Raw genomic sequence first — 22,660 nt, 5'->3', positions numbered from 1 at the left:
TTTGAAGATAATTTTCTGTATTACAGCTGATTCCGCTCTTCTTTCCACAGGTCCGCCTGTGAATGTAACATGCAACATATTCATTAACAGTTTTGGCTCCATTGCAGAGACAACTATGGTATGTATTCCCTATCTGGCAATGATGCGTGCATTTTCATGCACAAATGCCCCTTGGCAGTGTTTACTTAATATAAATCATAGCAATATATTAGCACTGCATTGCACTAGTCTGTCATTAAAATTCACAGTTCAGACTTAATGGAAACATACTGTATAACACATATTCAAAAGTGTGTGTTTTGAATGGAGGAAACGTTTCCAGATTGTGTGAATGAATGAATGAATGAGTTTGAAATGAAAAGTAGTTTTTTTATCATGGTTATTATGGCATTTTACAACCTGAACTAACCTTATCTTTGGCAGACAAAGGTTCAAATATTACTAATTAGTATGTATATATAGCAGTTTTTAGGATATATTAAATTTATATTTGTTTATTGGATTATTTTCAAGAATTTTAAGACAGACAGACAGATAGACAGATAGATGCATTCAATGATTTGTGTGTATAAATTGCAAAAGGTTTAAAAAAACATTGTTGGTTTACAAGTAGAGCTGGACACAACAGTGTTGGTTAACAACAACCCATGGGATGAATTACGTCAGGAAAAGAAAAGGGAGAACGGTTCAGACAAGAGTTCATGCAGAAGAAAGCACTGGGGTCTGGGTAGCTTGTATTCCAGGTAGCCATATCTTGAAACCTCAAGGCAATCAGCAACTGAGAGGCAGAAAGCAGTAATTGTTCTTACTTGTGCACTTCATCCCTACAGGGATCTTGTTTGTCCATTATATTCCACCATGGTTGAATAGGAACAGGCTCCGGGTGTGCTTAGAAATGGAACACTGTGCATGTTGCGTATTATTTTTTTCTTTTCTTTTTCTTTTTGATGTTTGGTCACATCTTACTCTGCAGACGGCCAAACGAACACACATTTAGGATTACACCCCATAACAACCCAGATTTACACACAGGAACAAGGAGACATGTTTTTAGCTTATCTACACAAGTGTCCCAACATTTATTTTTTTTCTCTGAACACAAATGGCTCATCACACACACATAGAGCGCCTTGTCGCCTTCATCCCTTAGCTTGCTCTGAATAAGTTATGTACTGTGAGATGGGACACTCACGCTGAAGTAATTATGTCTGAAGAGACTGTGCTTTACCAAAGCTTTTTCCTCACTCTGAGTGGACTTCTCTTCATAAATATTCCTTCCTTCAAGCAGGGTACCAGTCTGTTGTCATTTAGTCAAATAAGCAAACAGCTTTTTTTTGTGATCCAGGGTACAGTTGGACTTTGAGGAAAAAAAAAATAATAATAATATAAAAAGGCCTCTCTGGCATGACACTATTTATTTTATTTTATTTTTATTTTTTCCAGATTCATTAAGCTTTTCAAAAATATATTTAAAATGGAGCTCTGACACTGAATTGAATGTACTTCTTTTGTAATGGACATTTTTCTGTGATCAAAACTATTGTATGTCAGTGCAGGAAGCCATTTTTGTTGTCAAATGACAAGAAAACTATAAAGCCGTATTCAGACATAATTCTGCATACGACGACGCATAACTTTCAGATCAAAAAGAAAATCTAAAGTACTTGTTAGAAGGAGAATCCAATCTGAATTTAATTAAATTAAATAGTTTGACTTTTAATTAAAGCTGCAGTCCCTAACTTTTTTTGTTTAATAATTATCCAAAATAGATTTTTGAGTACATAACCAGCCAGTGTTGAAAACTATAGTATTATTTTAGCTCAATTCACAACGGTAAGCCTGTAATAAGGTTTTCGTGGGAAATTTGAGCAGGGCACTGCATCATAACGTCACGTCTGTAAGCATAAAGAAGTTGTCACGGCTAGTATGCTATATCGCACGTGAGGATGCTGCAGGTGACGGATCGCTTATAGCCTTTTCTCACAGCAGCTGGAATAAATGGCAGATTGAGTTTGAAAACAAAGTATATAAATAATGATAAGTGGCATGGTTTGATGTGATATGAGCTAACCGATCGTTAGATTTAATTACCATTGATACGCAATTTATTGTAATGCTTTTTTCCTCAGCTGATCATAACAAAAGTGGAATTTGTTACATACATGTTCAGATGACATTCTCCAGTGAAACTCTTATTTGGGTCATACTTTCAAGATGTAGAATAGGTGAATGCAATGTTCAGTATCCACTGGTGTGGTGACTGACAGTCACACATTAAATTCATCCGTGCTGGAGCTGTGCCGGTGCACACGCAAGGTAGTTATTTCTGCAAATAGCTGTAATTGCAGGTTTTCAAACAGAGATGGCAACAAAGATGCAAAACTTATGGACTGAAACTTATGGTAACCCTCATTCCCTGATGGAGGGAAGAGAGATGTCACGTCGGTGACCAACGAATTGGGATATCGCTTAGATAGACCAATCTACTTAGAGTGTAATCTAAACAAGCCAATGCACATTAGCATGCAATTACTGCATCCAGCTGCTGCTGATCACAGCATGAGTATAATAAGGCAGCAGGTGCAAAGCATACCAGGTTTTCGCTGAGGAGCCGAGCCGGTGACCTGGCGGCTCAGCGCTGGTACAGCATGTCACCGTTCCTTCCTTCAGGGAATGAGGGTTACCATACATAACTGAGACATTCCCTTTCGGTCATTCACTCTTGACGTCACGACGGTCTTTGAAGGGAGTAGTGGGAAACTTGGGCACGTAGCCAGGCCGGGGCCTCAGGCCTGGGAGTAAGCCAGCCCAAACTCTAGGCACGAATCATGGCTGAAAATGTGTGCAGATCCCCTACCCTCTTGATGGAGGCCAATGCAAACAGGAGCAAAGTTTTCAGTGAAAGTAACTTGAAGTAGCTCAACTGAATGCAAGGGCTCGAATGGGCCCTGCTGTAGTGATTTTAGCACTAGAGACAGGTCCCAGGAGGGTATAGAGGGAGACCAGGAAGAATTAAACCTCCTGGCCCCTGATGAAGGAACTTGATGAAGAGGTCATGATTACCCAAAGACTTCCCATTCACGGGGTCATGGTAAACAGCAATAGCAAGCAACCTGGACTTTGAGGGTGGAAGGAGACAGCCTTCGCTCCAGCCCTTGCTGCTCTGTCTTGTAGACAGAGCTCTTGCCGAAGTGATATTGTCCGCTACCTCCTGGGGTAGGTCACCTAGAACCTCCGCATCCTATCCAAGGACCAGACATGGAGTTTCCAAAGGTCATTAATCGAGTTACCTCTCACACTTCTGGTAGTTTTACTGAGAATTTTTAACCCATGAATTGGCCATTAATATGTTCAGATAGGGCTTATGACTGTATATAATTTACATTTTCATTTACATTTGATCAACAAGTAAAAATATCAGATGATCATTTAGTGACATGAAAAGTTTAATTCAGATTTTTACATTTCGAACAGGAATAATGCTTATAATAATACATATTATTAAACAAAATAGATTTTTAATATAGACGTAAATTATTTCATAAAGAAATAATACATATTCTATTACATTATTTTTTTTAATAATAAAGAAAATGATAATAATAAAGATCTGCACACTCTATGCATAAGAACATATTTTACATTTTAACTAATGGTTATATAAATGTATAGTAATGTAACAAAATACCTTAAATGTATGCAAAAAAGTAAAAAGTAATCAATATTAAAATTATCTTTTTTTATCTTACAAGTTACTTGAAAAAATCTTACAATGAGTTACAAATGAGTTAATGTTTCACAAATTAACTCCACTGGAGTTAACATCATGTCATCTTAAAAACACTTTGTGAAAGTCTATCAAGAAAGTATATTTCAAAGAATTGTCTGAACATCTGGATATGTTTTTAACTTACTGGTAAACAGAACACATTTTAAAACATTTCAATGTGCAGTAATAAACAATATCCCTTAGATTTGTCGTACCAGTCTAGGTTTAAGGGTGAAGTAGAGAGTAAAAAGCCATGTAAAGGAATTCTCTCTAGATATGCTTACCCATATGTCACATATGGATTATTGTAACCCTTCCTAGATTCCTTGCCCTTTCCATCTGACCCTTGTAGATCGACTTCCCTTAGCATTAGGGCCATGGGATAAGCGTATAATCCAGGAACAAAGAAATCTGCATAACCAGAACATTATTCTGGCCAATTCTCAGTACCCAGACAGCTGATATTCATGATGACAATGTGACACTGTTCATATTTCTTCACTTGCCAATTTCTGTAAACTGTTCTCTAAAATGAAAGGAAATCAAAGGACATGAATATCTAAACATCAGAGGGAAAAGTGTGAAAAATTCACACCTGGGAATATTCGAAAATTTGTAATTTTCTCATGTATCATCTTCCTAATTCCACTGCTTCAATCCACTTATCCTCTATTGTCCGATTATAAAGTTGTGAATGTCTAACCTCAAGTAGTTACGATTTCAAAACAATTTTTAAGTGGTTGTTGTTGAACATCTACATATAGGAAGATTATACGTTGGTCTTTGAGAATCCTTGCACATCTGTCAGTCCATGTGCTAGAAATCTGACATATTAAGATCTGAGCAGCCCAGCTCTGTACACCAGCTGATAAGAATGATAATCTCAAGATTAACGTCAGCTTCATAAAGTGGAGTTACGATGGTGTAATTTGCTATTTTATCAACAAGGAACCAAAATACGTTTTTTATTCCATTTCTACATACTGTAGAAGAGTGGTTTTGCATGTCTGGACTGGTGTGAAACTTGATTTTTACTTGTAAGTGGCACATATGTTTTCACCATTACTCATTTTGGCAGAAGTTTTGGCAGAAGTTTTTAACATGCAGACTTAGAGTTGCCCATGGTTATGCTGACAACATGCAGGTTAAGTGTTTCAGTAGTCACTACCAAAGCAGTGAATGCATTGACATTGGTATCTAACTGTTACAGTAGCTGCAGACATATGGCTATGTGATTAATCACTGGCTTATTGGCACGGGCGAAGAAGTCCCGCTTGAGTAGGCAATCACACAGCAGAAGTGTGGAGATTGCCATGGAGCCACTGAAGGCCTGCAGTTGGTTGAGCAATCGCAGATGCAATGCATGGGTTCTGCCAAGCTCCTCTTTACCAACCGCAAAGAAATGTGCAGAGGACAGAAATATCCACTAAGCTGATGACAAAGCAACCAAGAGATTGACAAAGCAGTGGTGTGACATCTGTAATGAAAGCAAGCCATGCTTCATCAGCTGAGATGTTGGCCAATTCAGATTTGTACTCTGTGAGTGTCAGCTATGTTCCTGTCAACAAACCACCACAGTTAGATGTTTTAGAAAGTGAAGCAGAACACTGATGCATCCCTGATAGTACACATTCATCATGAAGACGTCTTTTTGACATCTGCATTTACATCTGCAAGATGTATTTTTTTAAAGTGTTTGCTCATCTGCAATACATCTGTGCTATGGGTTATGTTTATTTAATGTGTGCTTTGGGATATGTTTATTTAATGTGTTTAATGTAAAAGAAAACAAAATATTGCTGTAAATAAATGCTATTTATTATGATACACAGTGAACTTTTCATGTCAGCAGACAATATCCCATACTAAATATACCCACATGTCATCACTGAGATTTTTGGTGGTGTAAACAATTTATTCTGAAGCAATAGTGTTATATCAACTCTTACATAATTAAATCTGCGTGTTTTTAACGTATTAAATGTTTGTGTCATCTTTCATGTCAAATTCTAACGGTTGATCAAGAAATTCAATATACACTATAGGACTGTTACCAAATTAAATTAAATAATTTACACTGCAAAATCACGAATGCATTAAATAATGTTTTAATACAGTTTTCAATATACAAATAAGAAATGTTGGGAGAAAATGCATATTTTTATATATGAAACTAAACCATAGCTGGTTTATTCATTCAAACAGTTCCTTCAAAACACAGAATCATTCAGTAACAAAGATGCCTTGTGTTGCTTGGAAAATGTTCAATACTTCTGTTCTGATCTTTGTCTGGAACCATTTTCGTTGGTGAAATAGAACAAAACAGTCAATACTTAACTACTTTTTGTTGAACTAAAATCAATGTAACATTTACAATCATGAAAATATTCCACAAAATAGCCCCCTTGTCAAGGTATGTTACTTAACTAAATCATGTGATAAATAAACTTAACATTTAAAATTTTTACCTCAGTATGTTTTTTCTGTGAGATTCTTTATGTTCGTTATGCTATTTGATTAGATTTCTCCATGAAAGTCTCTCACAGAGACAGGTAGCACGAGCCTCAACAGTGTGACATCATAACCAGAAACGTCTGGGTTACGTATGGTAACCCTCGTTCCCTGAAGGCGGGAACGGAGACGCCACGTCGGTGACCGAAGAATATGGAATATCGCTTCGATAGACCAATCTACTTCGAGTGTAAACTAAACGAGCCAATGCACATTGGCATGCAATTATTGCATCCAGCTGTCGCTGATCACTGCGTGAGTATAAGAAGGCAGCAGGTGCAATGCATACCAGTTTTTCGCTGAGGAGCCGAGCCGGGGACCCGGCAACTCAGCGGCGGTACAGCAACCATGGCGACAGGACGTGGCGTCTCCGTTCCCTCCTTCAGGGAACGAGGGTTACCATACGTAACCGAGATGTTCCCTTTCAGTCGGTCACTCTTGACGCCACGTCGGTGACCGACGAATATGGGATCCCTATCAAAGCGCCATGGTTGCTGCCCCGTCCAGTGCCCTGTGCGAGCCGCCTGCGCCCTTATTAGGTGTAGGCCGGGGCTCAGAACAAGTAGCTCCACTCACCGTTGTCAAAGCACTACTTCACTGGGTGAGATTGGATAACACTGGGAAAACGTACCCGGTCCGCTTGGAACCGGGACGCTGCAGAAGCCCCATCCTTCCCGAAGAAGGTCTCGGAGGCAAATACACATATAGCATCCGTTTAGGAGTATACGGAGAAATTTGAGGTGATTAAAAACCCTCTTGGGAAAGGAGAGGTCTGCCGGGGAAACACAGGCTCTAAGGCTATACCGTGGACTATACACATATGAGTACCGCTTAGGTCTCAATATGGAACCCACCCTTCCATGGTTCTCACGGATACATCATGAAGGCCTGGCACCGGACATTCCGCCGCGTCCAGCTGCTTAGGGTGATGGAGGATCTCAACAGGGTCTACAGTACGTACACTCTGGAGCAGTTTAACCAAGCCGACACTAACCGGGGCCTCTCAGTTTTACTACCCGTTTGAGGTGAGAACACAGGAGGATACCGGCTCTACACGAAGGCTATAGAACCTAGCAAACGTGTTAGGGGTCGCCCAGCCCACAGCTCTACAAATATCTGTCAGCGAGGCACCAGGAGCCAGCGACCAGGAAGATGCAACACTTCTAGTTGAGTGAGCTCGCAACCTGAATGGGCAGGGCACATCCTGAGCCTGATAAGCCAGGGTTATGGCATCCACAATCCAGTGGGCCATCCTCTGCTTAGAGACGGCACTCCCCTTCTGCCGGCCTCCGTAACAGACAAAGAGCTGGTCTGAGGTCCTGAAGCTTTGTGTCCGGTCTACATAGCACCTTGATGATCGGACAGGACAAAGCAAAGCCAGGGCTGGGTCTTCCTCCTCCAGGGGCAGCGCTTGCAAGTTCACCACTTGGTCTCTGAAGGGTGTAGTGGGAACCTTGGGCACGTAGCCAGGCCAGGGCCTCAGGATTACCTGGGAGTAAGCCAGCCCAAACTCTAGGCACGAATCGTCGACTGAAAATGCATGCAGGTCCCCTACCCTCTTGATGGAGGCCAGTGCAAGCAGGAGCAGAGTTTTCAATGAAAGAAACTTTAGCTCAACTGAATGCAAAGGCTTGAATGGGCCCTGCTGTAGTGATTTAAGCACTAGAGACAGGTGCCAAGAGGATATATAGGGGGGCCAGGAAGGATTTAACCTCCTGGCCCCTCTAAGGAACCTGACGATGAGGTCATGCTTACCCAAAGACTTCCCATTCATAGGGTCATGGTTCGCAGCAATAGCAACAACCTGGACTTTGAGGGTGGAGGGAGACAGCCTTTGCTCCAGCCCTTGCTGCAGAAAGGACAGCACGACCGCAATCGGGCATCTTCGGGGGTCTTCTCGGCGAGAAGAACACCACTCAATGAACAGGTTCCACTTTAAGGCGTAAGCGTGTCTCATAGACGGTGCTCTTGCCAAAGTGATGGTGTTCGCTACCTCTTGGGGTAGGTCACCTAGAACCTCTGCGTCCCGTCCAGGGACCAGACATGGAGTTTCCAAAGGTCTGGACGCAGGCGCCAAATGGTGCCCCATCTCTGAGTCAGTAGATCCTTCCTCAGAGGAATTGGCCAAGGTGGGGCTGTCGCAAGGAGCACTAGTTCGGGGAACCAGGTCCGCGTGGGCCAATACGGCGCTACTAGCAAGACTTGCTCCTTGTCCTCCCGGACTTTGCACAGTGTCTCTGCGAGAAGGCTCACTGGGGGAAATGCATACTTGCGTAGGTCCCGCAGCCAGCAGAAACTGCCTCCAAATCAGCAGTGTAAGTGCTGCCGTGGCCGCCAGATGCTCCAGGAGCCTCTGAAAGAGAAGAAACCGGACCTTGTTGGAGTCCCTTGTTGTGTCTGCCAGACCCAGCCAGAGATGGTGCTCCTGGACCCCTAATATGGACATCGCACGACCCAGCGAACTCGCGGTGACCTTCATCGCTGGAAGTGCAAGGTCAGACACATGAGGCAGCGATCGTGACCATCACCCGTTGCCAGATAATGACCGCACCCAGAAACGCACGGGTTAAACGGCATCCTTATAAGGACGATCCGTCGTCTTTACAAAGACGCACCCCTGAAGCTCTTTTAGAGAAATTTGTTCTTTAGGAAATACTCTTTTAGTGCTGAAACGCACAAGGGAATTGGCCGCTTGCAACATGACAGGGGTAGTGCAGCCTGAAGGGTGCAATCCACTCGACACAGGAATGACCGCCGCTGAAGTGCCGTCTCGCCAACACACAAAGCTTCCGAGAGCGTGCTGAACTCGTAGTTCACAGCAGACACAGTTGAGCAGAGCAATACTAATGCTCGGCTCCGAAGCGAAAAGCTGGTATGCATTGCACCTGCTGCCTTCTTATACTCACGCAGTGATCAGCGGCAGCTGGATGCAATATATGCATGCCAATGTGCATTGGCTCGTTTAGTTTACACTCGAAGTAGACTGATCTATCGAAGTGATATTACATATTCGTCAGTCACCGGCATGGCGTCGAGAGTGACCGACTGAAAGGGAACTAAATACTCTATCCATTATCAATCACTGTATAAGCTGAATGTTATAAAATCAGAAGAATCATTCTCGCATTTCGATGTGTCACTAATTATTTTTTGTTCACTTAAGTTTTAATCAGGCTATTTGTCCAGTCGGGCAAATAAAATTCTTAAGCAACTTTTCAGTGAATTTGCATGAGCCCATTTAAAGCAGCTAAGATCCTGCTCAACTAAGCTTGTGTTCGACAGGATTCTGCTACTGCAATTCTGTCTGCAGTAACTACAGCAAGAGTCTGTCCAATGATTGTAAACAGTCACTGGGTCCATCAGATTGTAGATTTTTATTTTTTTTATTTTTTTTTTGCAGTAATGGGACCAAAAATATTTAAGACCCACTGAATCTGAATCTGAAGATATTTTAAAGGATCTGTGGCCACCCTGTTATCATCATGTCCTCAGCATTGAGATGTTGCTTGGCTGTTGACAAGTGGGGGATCCCACATGGAAAAAACCTATATAAACATATATGTTTCAATATAGGTTTTGATATAAGTTTTTAATATATGTGACATATATAAAATTGGCCGTTTTCCTATATTATATGTACATATATGTAGTTGGCCCTTGTTGGCCCTTTTGCCTTCCGTCTGCGGTCCAGCTCACCCCTAAACCATCTCGATTGGGTTCAGGTCCGGTGACTGTGGAGGCCAGGTCATCTGGCGCAGCACCCCATCACTCTCCTGGTCTCTCTTGGTCAAACAGACCTTGATGCCTTGATGCCTTATATGTGTGTGTGTGTGTGTGTGTGTGTGTGTGTTTGTGTGTTTGTGTGTGTGTGTGCGTGCGTGCGTGCGTGCGTGTGTGTACGTGCGTGCTTGTGCGTGCGTGCATGCATGTACAAAAGGCAAGAAATTATCTCATTGAGGATTGAGTCTCTACATGCCCAATGATTGGATTTGTTTTGGAAACATAATCTTTGCTATAAAAAAATACAAAAATAAATTGGACCTTATATAACTATAAACTCCATGGCCCGTCACAACCTCATACTGATGATATTAAATACCTTATTATGGTATCAGTAGCATTATTTATTTAAAGTAGTGGCTCTTAAACTTGTCACCCATATTTAATGAAATCAAGTGCACTTAATGTCAGCAAAAAAAATTTAAAAATTTATTTTATTTATTTTAAAAATAAATAAAAACCACATTTTATCCTACATGCCTATTTATTTTGCTATGCTTATTGCATGGTTTGCTTCATTTTATTATTTGCATTGGGCATTTTCTTTTCTCTCTTGATTGCAACCCTATCAGAACAAACATTACTTATAACACTGATTTAATGTAATTACAGCTGTGAAACACTACAAATGTAAACAGCAGTTTATTGAATATGTGAAAATCTCAAACAGCATTTTGCTGTACCATAAATTTAATTAATGATGCTCCTTTGTATTTCACTTGCACCAGCTGTGTATGCTTGTACATAATAATTTCCATTATGTCTGATTTAAAACTGACAGAGAGGACTGTTGTACATCTCCTGTGCTATTTGCCTTGACTGATGTTATGTATTTATTCTTAGGATTACAGAGTGAACATATTTCTCCGGCAGAAGTGGAACGACCCTCGGTTAGCTTACAGCGAGTACCCAGATGACTCTCTGGACCTTGATCCCTCAATGTTAGACTCCATTTGGAAGCCTGATCTGTTCTTTGCCAATGAGAAGGGAGCGCACTTCCATGAGGTCACTACTGACAACAAGCTCTTGAGAATATTCAAAAATGGAAATGTCCTCTATTCAATCAGGTGAGACTCCTCAGCACCAATCAAAATAGTTATAGGTCGTAGAAAACATTTTGTAGTATGACTACAGTAAGCAGCAGCTGAGAGTTAATCAATCAATCAATTAATAAAATGCCTTTGTTTTTCTGAAATGTATTAGAATGATGTTTGATGAATATATATATATATATACAGTACAGACCAAAAGTTTGGACACACCTCATTCAAAGAGTTTTCTTTATTTTCATGACTATGAAAATTGTAGATTCACACTGAAGGCATCAAAACGTACCCGGTTACTAAACGTAACCTCGGTTCTCTCTAGAAGAGCGAACGAGTACTGCGTCTTAGCTAAGACGCTACGGGAAAAGTCTCTTTTCACGAAATACTGAAGCAAAAAATTATCCTTAATTTTGTATTTTTGTAAAGCGCTTTTGCAGCAGTACACAGCCATAGGCGAGACGGCTCGTTCGCTCATTGGCTTGTTCTGCGGCAACTGCACAGCCTATCGAGCGCGGGCTGATGCAACATCAGACCAATAAGGGCGCTTCACGCCCTTCTTGCCACTTCCCGCCGAAACGGGTGTGGCCCAACCTATAAAAGGAGCTCGAAAAGGCTGACTCACCTGATTTATTTCATCGCCGAAGCGAACCAGAGTGAATCGTGCGCACGGCAGAGAACGCAGTACTCGTTCGCTCTTCTAGAGAGAACCGAGGTTACGTTTAGTAACCGAGTACGTTCTCTTACGAGAGCTCTCTCGTACTGCGTCTTAGCTAAGACGCTACGGGAACCCAATGCAAAACGCAGTGCGCGCAGGGATCACACACCAATAAACCTGAAGCAACGCCCAGGATTTACAGTGCACAGTCACCTGAGGGACTCACAGAGAGTCCAGGACAGAAAAGGGGGAAAGCCCTCCGTCCCATATCTAGCAGCATCCGTAGATGCGGCAATATGACATCACACAGCCGAGGCAAGCCTGACCAATGTGGCAATGCGGGTCTTACGCAATACTGCCCATATAACAGTCGGCAGCGCATAGCGCTCATGAACTCAGAATTCCCCTCAGGGCCCTGATTCGACTATACCGACAGCAGCTTTGCTTGCAAGGCGGGAACCTCCAGGTTATAGAACCTGATAAATGTAGACGGCGAGGCCCAACCTGCCGCCATACATATATCCTGCAAGGAGATCCCAGTAGACCACGCCCACGACGAGGCGACGCCTCTTGTGGAGTGTGCTCTGATGCCCAACGGGCACTGATGGCCCCTGGAAGCATAAGCTAACGCCAGTGTTGGGGAGTAACTAGTTACATGTAACGGCGTTACATAATTTAATTACAAAATTATTGTAACTGTAATTAGTTACAGTTACTACGAAAAAATGAGTAATTAAATTACAGTTACTTATGAAATTTTTAACGATTACAAAGGGGATTACATTTGAATTTTTACACGCATCCACATACAGATTTAACTGATTTCTTTCCTAAATTGCACTGACTATTCTGAGACATACCGCCCTAATAATTTCCGGGATGCGGAAATACAGTCTGGTTCGTAGAATCCAGTCATAAAAACGGAATGCCTAACGCGGACGGAATATGCCACATTTTGGATGACTAAATCAAAAGTAGGTTAGTACACTTGAATCAAAACATGACATCAACTAGTGTCTGTGAATATTAAGCCCCAAAAGTGCAATATATGACTTGCACATTCTGCGTGTCTGTGGAAATCAGGCGCAGACTGGACACCGGGAGAACCGGGACAATTCCCGGTGACCTGGCAGCCGATTTTGCCCAACTATTTAATATCATTATTGTATAATTGCCTGCCGAATGTACTAAAGCGATCATTTGCGAATCCGCCATTTGATGATTAAATCTCTAATAAATCATGAATTGTTAGTCATGACTCGCGCGCTCTCCGCGCCTCCGCCAAACGGTTTGGATCAGACTCCGTGTAATCAATGCGAGAGAGAGAGACTATGGAAACGCACAGCTGGAGCAGAGAAGCAGAACTACTGTTCAGGGTTTCAGGTCAGTTTCATCTGTAAAGATGCTTTTTTGTCTTTGTTTTTTTTGTTTATTTAATCAAGCAGCAGCACGTTGCTCATCAGTCATCACTCAAAATACTATATAAAGGACATAATTATTATCTGTTGTAATGTTACAGTAGTAATTTAGCTGAAAAAAAAATCCGATTTTTTTTATAGGTTTAGGGGGAGCTACGACAGACAACAACACAACCCTTACGAAAATTAACATTTTAATATTTAACTATAAATCCAGAGAAAATGGTTACTATTGTTTAACTGTGATAACCAAAAATGTAAAATTATTTTACAAATGTATTTATTTAAAAAATAAATACAAATCCCTTTGCAAAAAAAAAAAAAATTAAACAAGGTTATTTTACTTTTATATAGGCTAATAAAAGCATGGTTAATTTTTGTAAGGGAAAATATGACTCGTGTACAGTATTAGGATTTTTCTATAAAGATATTGTAGTATTGTAGAGTATTGTATTGTAAAGTATAGTTTTGTTCAATCTTGAGTATTAAAGTCATGAGAGAGATGCATAACAGGGCAAAAAATAAAGAAACTGAAGAGAAAAATGAAAGTGAAGGTGCAGTTCAGGAGAGAACTTTTAATTATTTTGCATGTCCCCAAATTAAAGATTTAAAATAGATAAAAAATAGTTTTGTCCATGAATTTGTTTGTATGAGTTTGAATTTTCCAGTCTGATTTTTTTCCCAGTCCGCCCCTCCTGTAAATTAATGGCAAAGACATGGTTTCATTTTCTACACATAGGCCTACTGAAGCTTGCAGTGTTTTCAACCTCTGCCGCCTCAATATAGGAGTACACGAGCACATAAACATAATTTATAGAACTGCTCTGTGTCACTACATGTGCATTTTACTTATTTTGAGAAAACTATCATCATATACAAAGAGACAGCCGTTTAAAAAAAAAACACCAGTGTTTCAGGAGTTTATTACACATAATACGTCACATGCCTATTAGATAACTGTATTTAAGTTGATGTATATGCTTTTATTTATTATTCTTTAATTTTCACAAATTTAGAAAAGTAATCAAAAAGTACTCAAAAGTAATTAGTTACATTACTTTAATAAAGTAATTGAAAAAGTTACACTACTATTACATTTTAAACAGGGTAACTTGTAATCTGTAACCTATTACATTTCCAAAGTAACCTTCCCAACACTGGCTAACGCTATGGCGTCAACTATCCATCTGGATAGAGTCTGTCTCGAAACAGCCATTCCCTTGGAACGTCCACCGAACGAGACAAACAGTTGCTCCGTCTGCCGAAAGGCAGCAGAGCGAGACACATAAGCTCTTAAAACCCTGACAGGGCAAAGAAGACTCGAGTCTCTATCCTCTCCTGACACCGGCAGGGCTGACAGGGCAATAACCTGAGCCCGAAACGGCGTGTTGAGGGATTTCGGCACATAACCGTGCCTAGGTTTGAGTATGACCCTTGAGTCATTAGGCCCAAACTCCAAGCACGACTGGCTCACCGAGAGTGCCCACACGCATTACCGAAGCGAGAGCCAACAAGAATACTGTCTTGAACGACAGATGCTGAAGGCTAACCGATTGGATAGGCTCAAAAAGGGGGACCCTTCATGGCCTCCAAAACCGCCGCGAGGTCCCACATAGGGACTGACGGAGGTCTGGGAGGATTCAGCCTCCTAGCTCCTCTGAGGAACCGGATGACCAAATCATTCCTTCCTATTGACTGACCGAGCGCTGTTTCAGAAAACGCTGCGATGGCCGCCACATAAACTTTGAGCGTGGATGGGGCTCTGCCCTTATCCAACAGCTTCTGTAGGAAGGAGAGAACCTCCGTCACCTCACAAATAAGGGGTGAATATCCTCGAGCTGTGCACCAGCTGGAGAACACCGACCACTTTGAGGCATACAGACGTCGTGTCGACGGAGCTCTAGCCTGAGTGATGGTATTTAGCACTCCCACTGCGAGATCAGCGGGTAACCGTTGAGCGCCCACACATGGAGGGACCACAACTCCGGTTGAGGGTGCCAAATCGAGCCCCTGGCCTGCGAGAGGAGGTCCCTCCTCAACGGTACTGGCCACGGGGCGACATCTGCTAACTGCATCAAATCTGGGAACCATGGTTGGTTCCTCAAAAGAGGTGCTACAAGCAGTATTGAACATCTCGTTTCTCTCACCCGTTCTATCACCTGCGGAAGGATGGAGACGGGAGGGAAAGCATAAAGCGGGCAGCACGGCCATTCCCGTGACAGCGCACTTTCGTTCTTGGAAAAGAACGCAGGGCAGTGAGCGTTTTCGTGGGACGCGAAGAGGTCCACCTCCGCCCTGCCAAATCTCTCCCACAACAGCCGGACTGTTTGCGGGTGTAGACCATTCGCCTGTAGGAACATTGCCTCTGGACAGCCTGTCTGGACCCAGATTCTGTAGCCCAGGCACATGCACTGCCCTCAGCGAACGCATGTCGCGCTGAGCCCAAACCAGGAGGCGTTCCGCTAGCTTGTACAGGTTTCAGGACCCAAGACCGCCCTGGCGATTTATGTAGGACACCACAGACATGTTGCCCGAACGGACGAAGACGTGGTGATCCTTGATTTGGGGACAAAAGCGCATCAGCGCGTTCTCCACTGCCAGTATTTCCAGACAGTTGATATGATGGAGCTTTTCCCGTTCTGACCATAGACCAAAGGACGGTCTGCCCTCGAGCAGCGCTCCCCATCCCGAAGTGGAGGCGTCCGTCGACACCATCTTCACATTCGGGGAAGTCCCCAGGCTTATACCTGATCGGTACCAACTGTTCGCTGTCCAAGGTGCCAGAGCTGTGACACAGCTCTGATTGACCTTGAGATGCAGCCGGCCAGACGCCCATGCTCTGCGCGGCACCCGCGTCTTCAGCCAGAACTGCAGGGGGCGCATGCGGAGTAGGCCCAGCTGCAGAGCCGGAGATGCTGAGGCCATGAGGCCCAGGATCTTCTGACAGTGTTTGAGCGACACGGTCGCGCCGCAGCGGAAAGAACTCGCTGCGCGCTGGATGCCCATCACGCGCTGTGGTGACAGCCGCGCCGTCATGGAACACGAGTTCAGAACTATACCCAGAAACAGAATCGTCTGACTGGGCTTCAGCGAACTCTTCGCCCAATTGACACTGAGGCCGAGTTTCTCGAGGTGATCGAGTAAAACGGCCCTGTGGTCCACGAGCCCCGCTCGTGATCGGGCCAGAACCAGCCAGTCATCCAAATAATCCCGCACTCGCATGTCTCTGAGTCTGAGAGGAGCGAGCGCTGCATCCATGCACCTCGTAAACGTACGAGGAGCCACGGAGGACTGTAAACTGGTATGCCTGGCCCTCGAAGGCGAATCTCAAATATCGCCTGTGGTTTGACGCTATCTGTATTTGAAAATACGCGTCCCTCAGATCTATTGACATGAACCAGTCCCCTCTGCGAATCTGCGCGAAGAGTTTCCTGGTCGTAAGCATTTTGAAACTGCGTTTCATCAATGCCTTGTTCAGCTGTCTTAGATCCAGTATGGGCCTGAGACCCCCGTCTCTCTTGGGCACCACAAAGTATCTGCTGTACAGCCCCCCCTCGCTTTGAGCTTGAGACACAGGCTCTACAGCCCCTTTGCTCAACAGTTTTGATATTTCGGCCCGAAGTATGTGTGCTACTTCTGTTTTGACCTTAGTTTCGACGCGCGCTGAAAAGTGCGGAGGGCGTCGAAAAAACTGTAGCGAGTAGCCTCTCTTTATAATGCCTAGCACCCAATCCGAAACCCCTGGAAGCGCTGACCATGCATCTGCATGAATGGCTAAGGGCTGGATGCGAAGCGCGCTCTGTTGACCGGGCAACGGCGGCGCTCGGGTTTGCTGCGCATTTGAGGCGGGGAGCGCGCTGATCACAGCGGGCAGATCGCTCCTCCTCGACCCCGTCCCGGCGCTTAACCAACTGGGGGAAGGCTGAGCAGGTCCCGGGGGACTCGATATGTCTGCGAGTAACTGTGGGCTGCATATGTGCACATTTACCACTTTCAACTCGCTGTCTGCCTGTGCAGAGCGTACGTGCACGGGCCTCGTTTTTAGAGAAGCCACGCGCCGTATGTGACATAGTGTATGTGGGCACTGGGGAGTGGGCACGTTTACTATGCGGCGTGCTCGACCGATCTGTGTCGATCTTATGTGCGCGAGCCCTGTGTGCAGGGCTGTGCTTACATGTGGAGATGGGCACTGCGGAGTGGGCATCGTCACTGCATTTATAGCACCATCGGCCGTGGCCGGATGAGCGTGCACGGGTTTTGTTTTTACAGAAACCACATGACGCGTGTGACATAGTAATTGTGGGCACTGAGGGGTGGGCAAGCTTACTATGCAGTGTGCGCAATCGACTTGAGTCGCTTTTATGGGCGCAGACCCTGTGTGCAGGGCTGTGCTTACATGTGGAGATGGGCACTGAGGAGTGGGCATCGTCACTACATTTATAGCACCATCGGCCGTGGCCGGACGAACGTGCACGGGTTTCGTTTTTACAGAAACCACATGACGCGTGTGACATAGTGATTGTGGGCACTGAGGAGCGGGCACGTCTACTATGTAGTGCGCGTGATCGACTTGAGTCGCTTTTATGGGCGTGAGCCCTGTGTGAAGGGCTGTGCTTATATGTGGAGATGGGCACTGAGCAGTGGGCATCGTCACTACATTTATAGCACCATCGGCTGTGGCCGGGACACCAGAAATTACACCTTTTTCGGGAAATATCTGGGTAGCCGTGATAACGGTTTCTGTGTGCAGGCAAGCGGGCAACTGTACAGGCTTGCGCATTGCAAAAAACGCTGAAACAGTCACAATCTCTGGAACTGAAACAGCGGCGCGCTTAGGTGAGACCCGGCCACAGCGGAACTCGTACACCGGCGCTTCGATGAAGCAGCCATCGTGTGTAGTGCCGACGCAGCGTCATGCAGCATGCATAGATGGCTTTCCTAGGATGGCTTCGGGGCTCCCGGCCTCACTGTAATCCTCTGCCGCGGTCCCCGCGGCGTGGGGCGAGGGCCGGTAGAGCGAGAACGGGGGTCTCGAGCTGCGTTGCTGAAGCTGTTGTGATAACGGCTTTTGTGTGCAGGCAAGCGGGCAACTGTGCAGGCTTGCGCATTGCAGAAAACGCTGAGACAGTCACAATTCCTGGAACTGAAACAGCGGCGCGCTTGGGTGAGAGCTCGGCCACAGCGGAACTCATACACCTGCAGCCATCGTTAGTAGTGCTGACGCAGCGTCACACAGCAGGCTTTAGATGGCAACACCGCTTTTGCCGCCGTCCAGCAGAGGGCGGACAAAGGTGCGTTGCTATCGCCTGTTCCACCGGCGGAAGTGAGTGGTAGTTCCTGTTTTTAGCATCATCAGTGTGGAGAATGCTAGTGAGACAGACGAACGAGTTCGCGCTAAATATGGAGCGTTCCAAGCCTTCGCCACCTCTTCGTGAAGCTCAAGAAGAAATGAGGCGGGCTTTGAGAAGTACGCTCATCCGAAAGGGAAATACCATCCAGCCGGGAACGAGAGGGGGGGCGCTGGTGCAAACCACTAGCGGCCGAGACTCATTGCGGCCAACTCGAGCATTCGTCCCGGCTCCTTCTCGATGTCAGCTCGTCTGCTGGGCTTCTGAGCAGAAGGCGCGAGATCCTCGGAGCTCGCCCAGCCCTCACTGCCCGAAGCTAGCAGAGAGCGCGTGTCCTCTTCCCCCGATGCGGCCCTGAGATCGACTTCCTCGGACGACGCGCCGGCAAACAGCGGGCGCTGCCCACCGGGAAGCGATGCAGGGGGGGCCGGTGAAGCAGGGCGAACCGGCGAGCTCGGTTGAGCTGAAGACGTAAGCTGGAATCCGCTGGAAGCGATGCTTTTACGGCGCCTCAGCGCAGCGGAGAATGCAGGCTCAGAGAAAAAGGCCAGGCGAGTCCTCAGAGTCACCATGGCAACAGCTCGCAGTGGGGGCATCTGCCGTCAGCGAGAGCGAGCGCTGCATGATCTTCACCCAGGCAGGAGACACAGATGACGTACCGGTCTCCCTCGCTGAGTGGGGCTCTGACGAGCCGCAGGAAAGCATCTTAAAAAAGACGCGAGCTCTTTTACGAGTGTGTGTCGCAGGGCGAACACACACACACACATAAAGAACAGCTTGGATATAACAGAATTGAAAGGATATAGGCGCCGGATAGCACAGCAGGAACGGCAGTGGAAGGCGGCGATGCCAGCAGCTTCAGAATGGCTCGTCCTGCTGATGTGCTTTCTCAGACGGCGCTTGCTTCCTCCGTGATCCAGCGATGCGTGAGCTTCGCTGAAGAGATGAAAAATTAGGTGAGTCAGCCTTTTCGAGCTCCTTTTATAGGTTGGGCCACACCCGTTTCGGCGGGAAGTGGCTAGAAGGGCGCGGTCTGATGTCTTATTGGTCTGATGTTGCATCAGCCCGCGCTCGATAGGCTGTGCAGTTGCCGCAGAACAAGCCAATGAGCGAACGAGCCATCTCGCCTATGGCTGTGTACTGCTGCAAATGCGCTTTACAAAAATACAAAATTAAGGATAATTTTTTGCTTCAGTATTTCGTGAAAAGAGACTTTTCCCGTAGCGTCTTAGCTAAGACGCAGTACGAGAGAGCTCTCGTAAGAGAACTATGAATTAACACATGTGGAATTATATATGGAATTATATACATAAAAAAGTGTGAAACAACTGAAAATATGTCATATTCTAGGTTCTTCAAAATAGCCACCTTTTGCTTTGATTACTGCATTGCACATTCTTGGCATTCTCTTGATGAGCTTCAAGAGGTAGTCACCTGAAATGGTCTTCCAACAGTCTTGAAGGAGTTCCCCAAGAGATGCTTAGCACTTGTTGGCCCTTTTGCCTTCTGTCTGCGGTCCAGCTCACCCCTAAACCATCTCGATTGGGTTCATGTCCGGTGACTGTGGAGGCCAGGTCATCTGGCGCAGCACCCCATCACTCTCCTTCTTGTTCAAATAGCCCTTGATGCCTTCAGTGTGACTCTACAATTTTCATAGTCATGAAAATAAAGAAAACTCTTTGAATGAGAAGGTGTGTCCAAACTTTTGGTCTGTACTGTATATATATATATATATATATATATATATATATATATATATATATATAATTAGGGCTGGTAATTTAACGCGTTAAATTAGATGAATTAATTATGGAGAAAAATAACGCGTTAAAATTATTAACGCATTTAATGCAATTGCCCCGCCCTAGACCTATGTGGATCATCTGCCATTTCATACAGTCGATTGATGACTAATATGAGGTAGAGCAACTTACGGCGTGATGGAGTCTAGAGAATATCCCTAAAAATTGGAGATATGGGGCAACCCACAGCAGCATTTCATTTCTTAATCTACATTTTGAACTAATGTAGTGAACCATTTGGCGCGTTGAACCATTGGCCATAGTCGCGTTGGATTTAAAGTGGCGCTGCACAGACTGATCGGTGAATGACATCAAAGTACCGCGAGAGCGATTCAGAAGTACAAGGAGTCTATGCTCTCTAAAGCTCTTGCGGTACTTTGATGTCACATGTCGGTGTCGGTCAGGTCAGTCATGTCGGTCTGATGGTGATAATCTGCTTCAAGTCGAACAAGCCTAATGATTCAATGAACCATTCATAAAGAACCCTTTACTTCACTCCTGAATGAATCAGCCATTTAAACGAATCAAATGAATGAATAAATGACTCAATGATTTAATCAAGACATTTTCCACCACCTCCTGGCAGTTTTAGCTTATTATTTTTACAGTATTATTTCATTAAAGAAATTATTTAATATTTTCCTAGTAATAATAATACAATTAATAAAATTAATTATTAAAGTTATAGTTCACCCAACCAAAAATTACAATTCTGTCATCATTTACTCACATGGTCCAGAAATAACTGCTGAACCTACTTGTAATCTCTGTTTGATGCTTTACACAACAATTATCTTGTCAGAGTAATTTCTCCAAATTTGATGTTCGATTAATTAGATTTATTAATCACCACATCATGTAATTAATTAGATAAAAAATGTTAATCGCTTACCAGCTCTAATATATATATATGATTTAAATAACCAATCAAGACAATGCTGAGGTAAAGAGGCTTGATTAAATTCCGCAACAGAAAAATGTCAATAACAATCCACCATCCCAGTAATCAAACACCTCAGCTGATGCAGACTTGAGACATTTCAGTCATTCCTTCAGACTCTAAAATGTAACTAACCCCTCAACAAATGCAAGGACAAACACAATGTCATTCAACATCAATCATTGCAGTGAATCCATAGGAAGCAGCATGAGGGTAGAAGACAAGTGCTGGAGTAAATAGTGAGGTTTAAATTATGTCAGGCTTTTGAGGAGATATGACAGAAAGCTGTGCAGATGTGAGACGACAGAGGATTCACTCTAACTGAGATCCACGTGGTGCCCTGAGTGAGGGAGTGTAATTAAAACATGGCCAATCTGCAGCTGTCAGACTTGTATTTGCTTTGGTGGTCCCATTCAGAAATCCCACCACTCATACAGCTTCAGATGCTCAAATCCCTTCACTTTAAATCCCTTCTTTGTCTGAGTTGTGGATTTACACATTACTCATTCAGAGAATGTAGATGGAATTCCATTTACAATTTTTGTATAAATAAAAATGAACAATTTTATACTTGGGAAAGCACTATTAAAAACAAGAGTTGTGTGTATAATTTTTAAAATCTATGCTTTTCCCATTAATTTTTTAGACTGACTCTAACTCTCTCATGTCCGATGGATCTGAAGAATTTCCCCATGGATGTGCAGACGTGCATAATGCAGCTGGAGAGTTGTGAGTAATCTCGAATGACCTCTTCTCATCAAGACCTTGTTGCGTAACTCCCCCCACCCCTCGTTCAGATTTGTGTAGAAAGCAGACACTGTTTCCCATTTCATAATGTAACTTTAGCTGGTAGGCAGGATGAGGTAAATAGCAGATTTGATCTGAAACGTGTTTGGCATTGCCATTCACCTGGCAGGGTCATGCCAAATTATGTCATTATGGATGGGCAAGACCCTGAAAAAATCGTTAAAATCATCATGGAGAAATTATTTACCATCCTAGACAGTAACTTAAGGACATATAGGCAAGAAGTTATCCATACAGATTAAGTGCCAAGTGTCTGGTTAAAGATTAGCTAGTGGTCAAAGTGTTCTGTATATCTTTCTAAGAGTTTTCTTTCAACTTGAAACATTCCACAGCTCAATCTTGAATGACTATTGACAAATGACTATTGCTCTAAGCTGAGGCTTTCAAAGAAAGTCCCTGTGTGCTGGGGAATCTGTCTTCACAACTACATAATTTAGATTGGCCATGTGCATGTCGTTACTAGAGTTGCTCACTGAAAGGCTCTTGATGACAGACAGAAATTTTAAACAGAGTATATTTTTCTCTTGGAAATAGCTCATTCAGTAGAATAGAATAGAATAGAATAGAATAGAATAGAATGAGCA

General features: G+C 44.0%; 1 protein-coding gene across 2 annotated transcripts in view; it reads left to right on the top strand.

The window, feature by feature from the left end:
- The window catches only part of LOC132142561 (glycine receptor subunit alpha-3-like), a 79,792-nt gene that overhangs the window by 35,415 nt on the left and 21,717 nt on the right, over nt 1–22,660 (top strand). For both annotated transcript variants that reach the window (XM_059552519.1, XM_059552518.1), the window contains exons 3-5: nt 51–118; nt 10,904–11,127; nt 21,916–21,998. In XM_059552519.1, the coding sequence (XP_059408502.1) occupies nt 51–118; nt 10,904–11,127; nt 21,916–21,998 (375 nt within the window). The remainder of the gene's footprint in view (nt 1–50; nt 119–10,903; nt 11,128–21,915; nt 21,999–22,660) is intronic.

The sequence above is a fragment of the Carassius carassius genome, chromosome 6 (assembly GCF_963082965.1).
Source record: "Carassius carassius chromosome 6, fCarCar2.1, whole genome shotgun sequence".
Classification (NCBI taxonomy): domain Eukaryota; kingdom Metazoa; phylum Chordata; class Actinopteri; order Cypriniformes; family Cyprinidae; genus Carassius; species Carassius carassius.
This window is presented reverse-complemented; position numbering and strand designations above follow the sequence as displayed.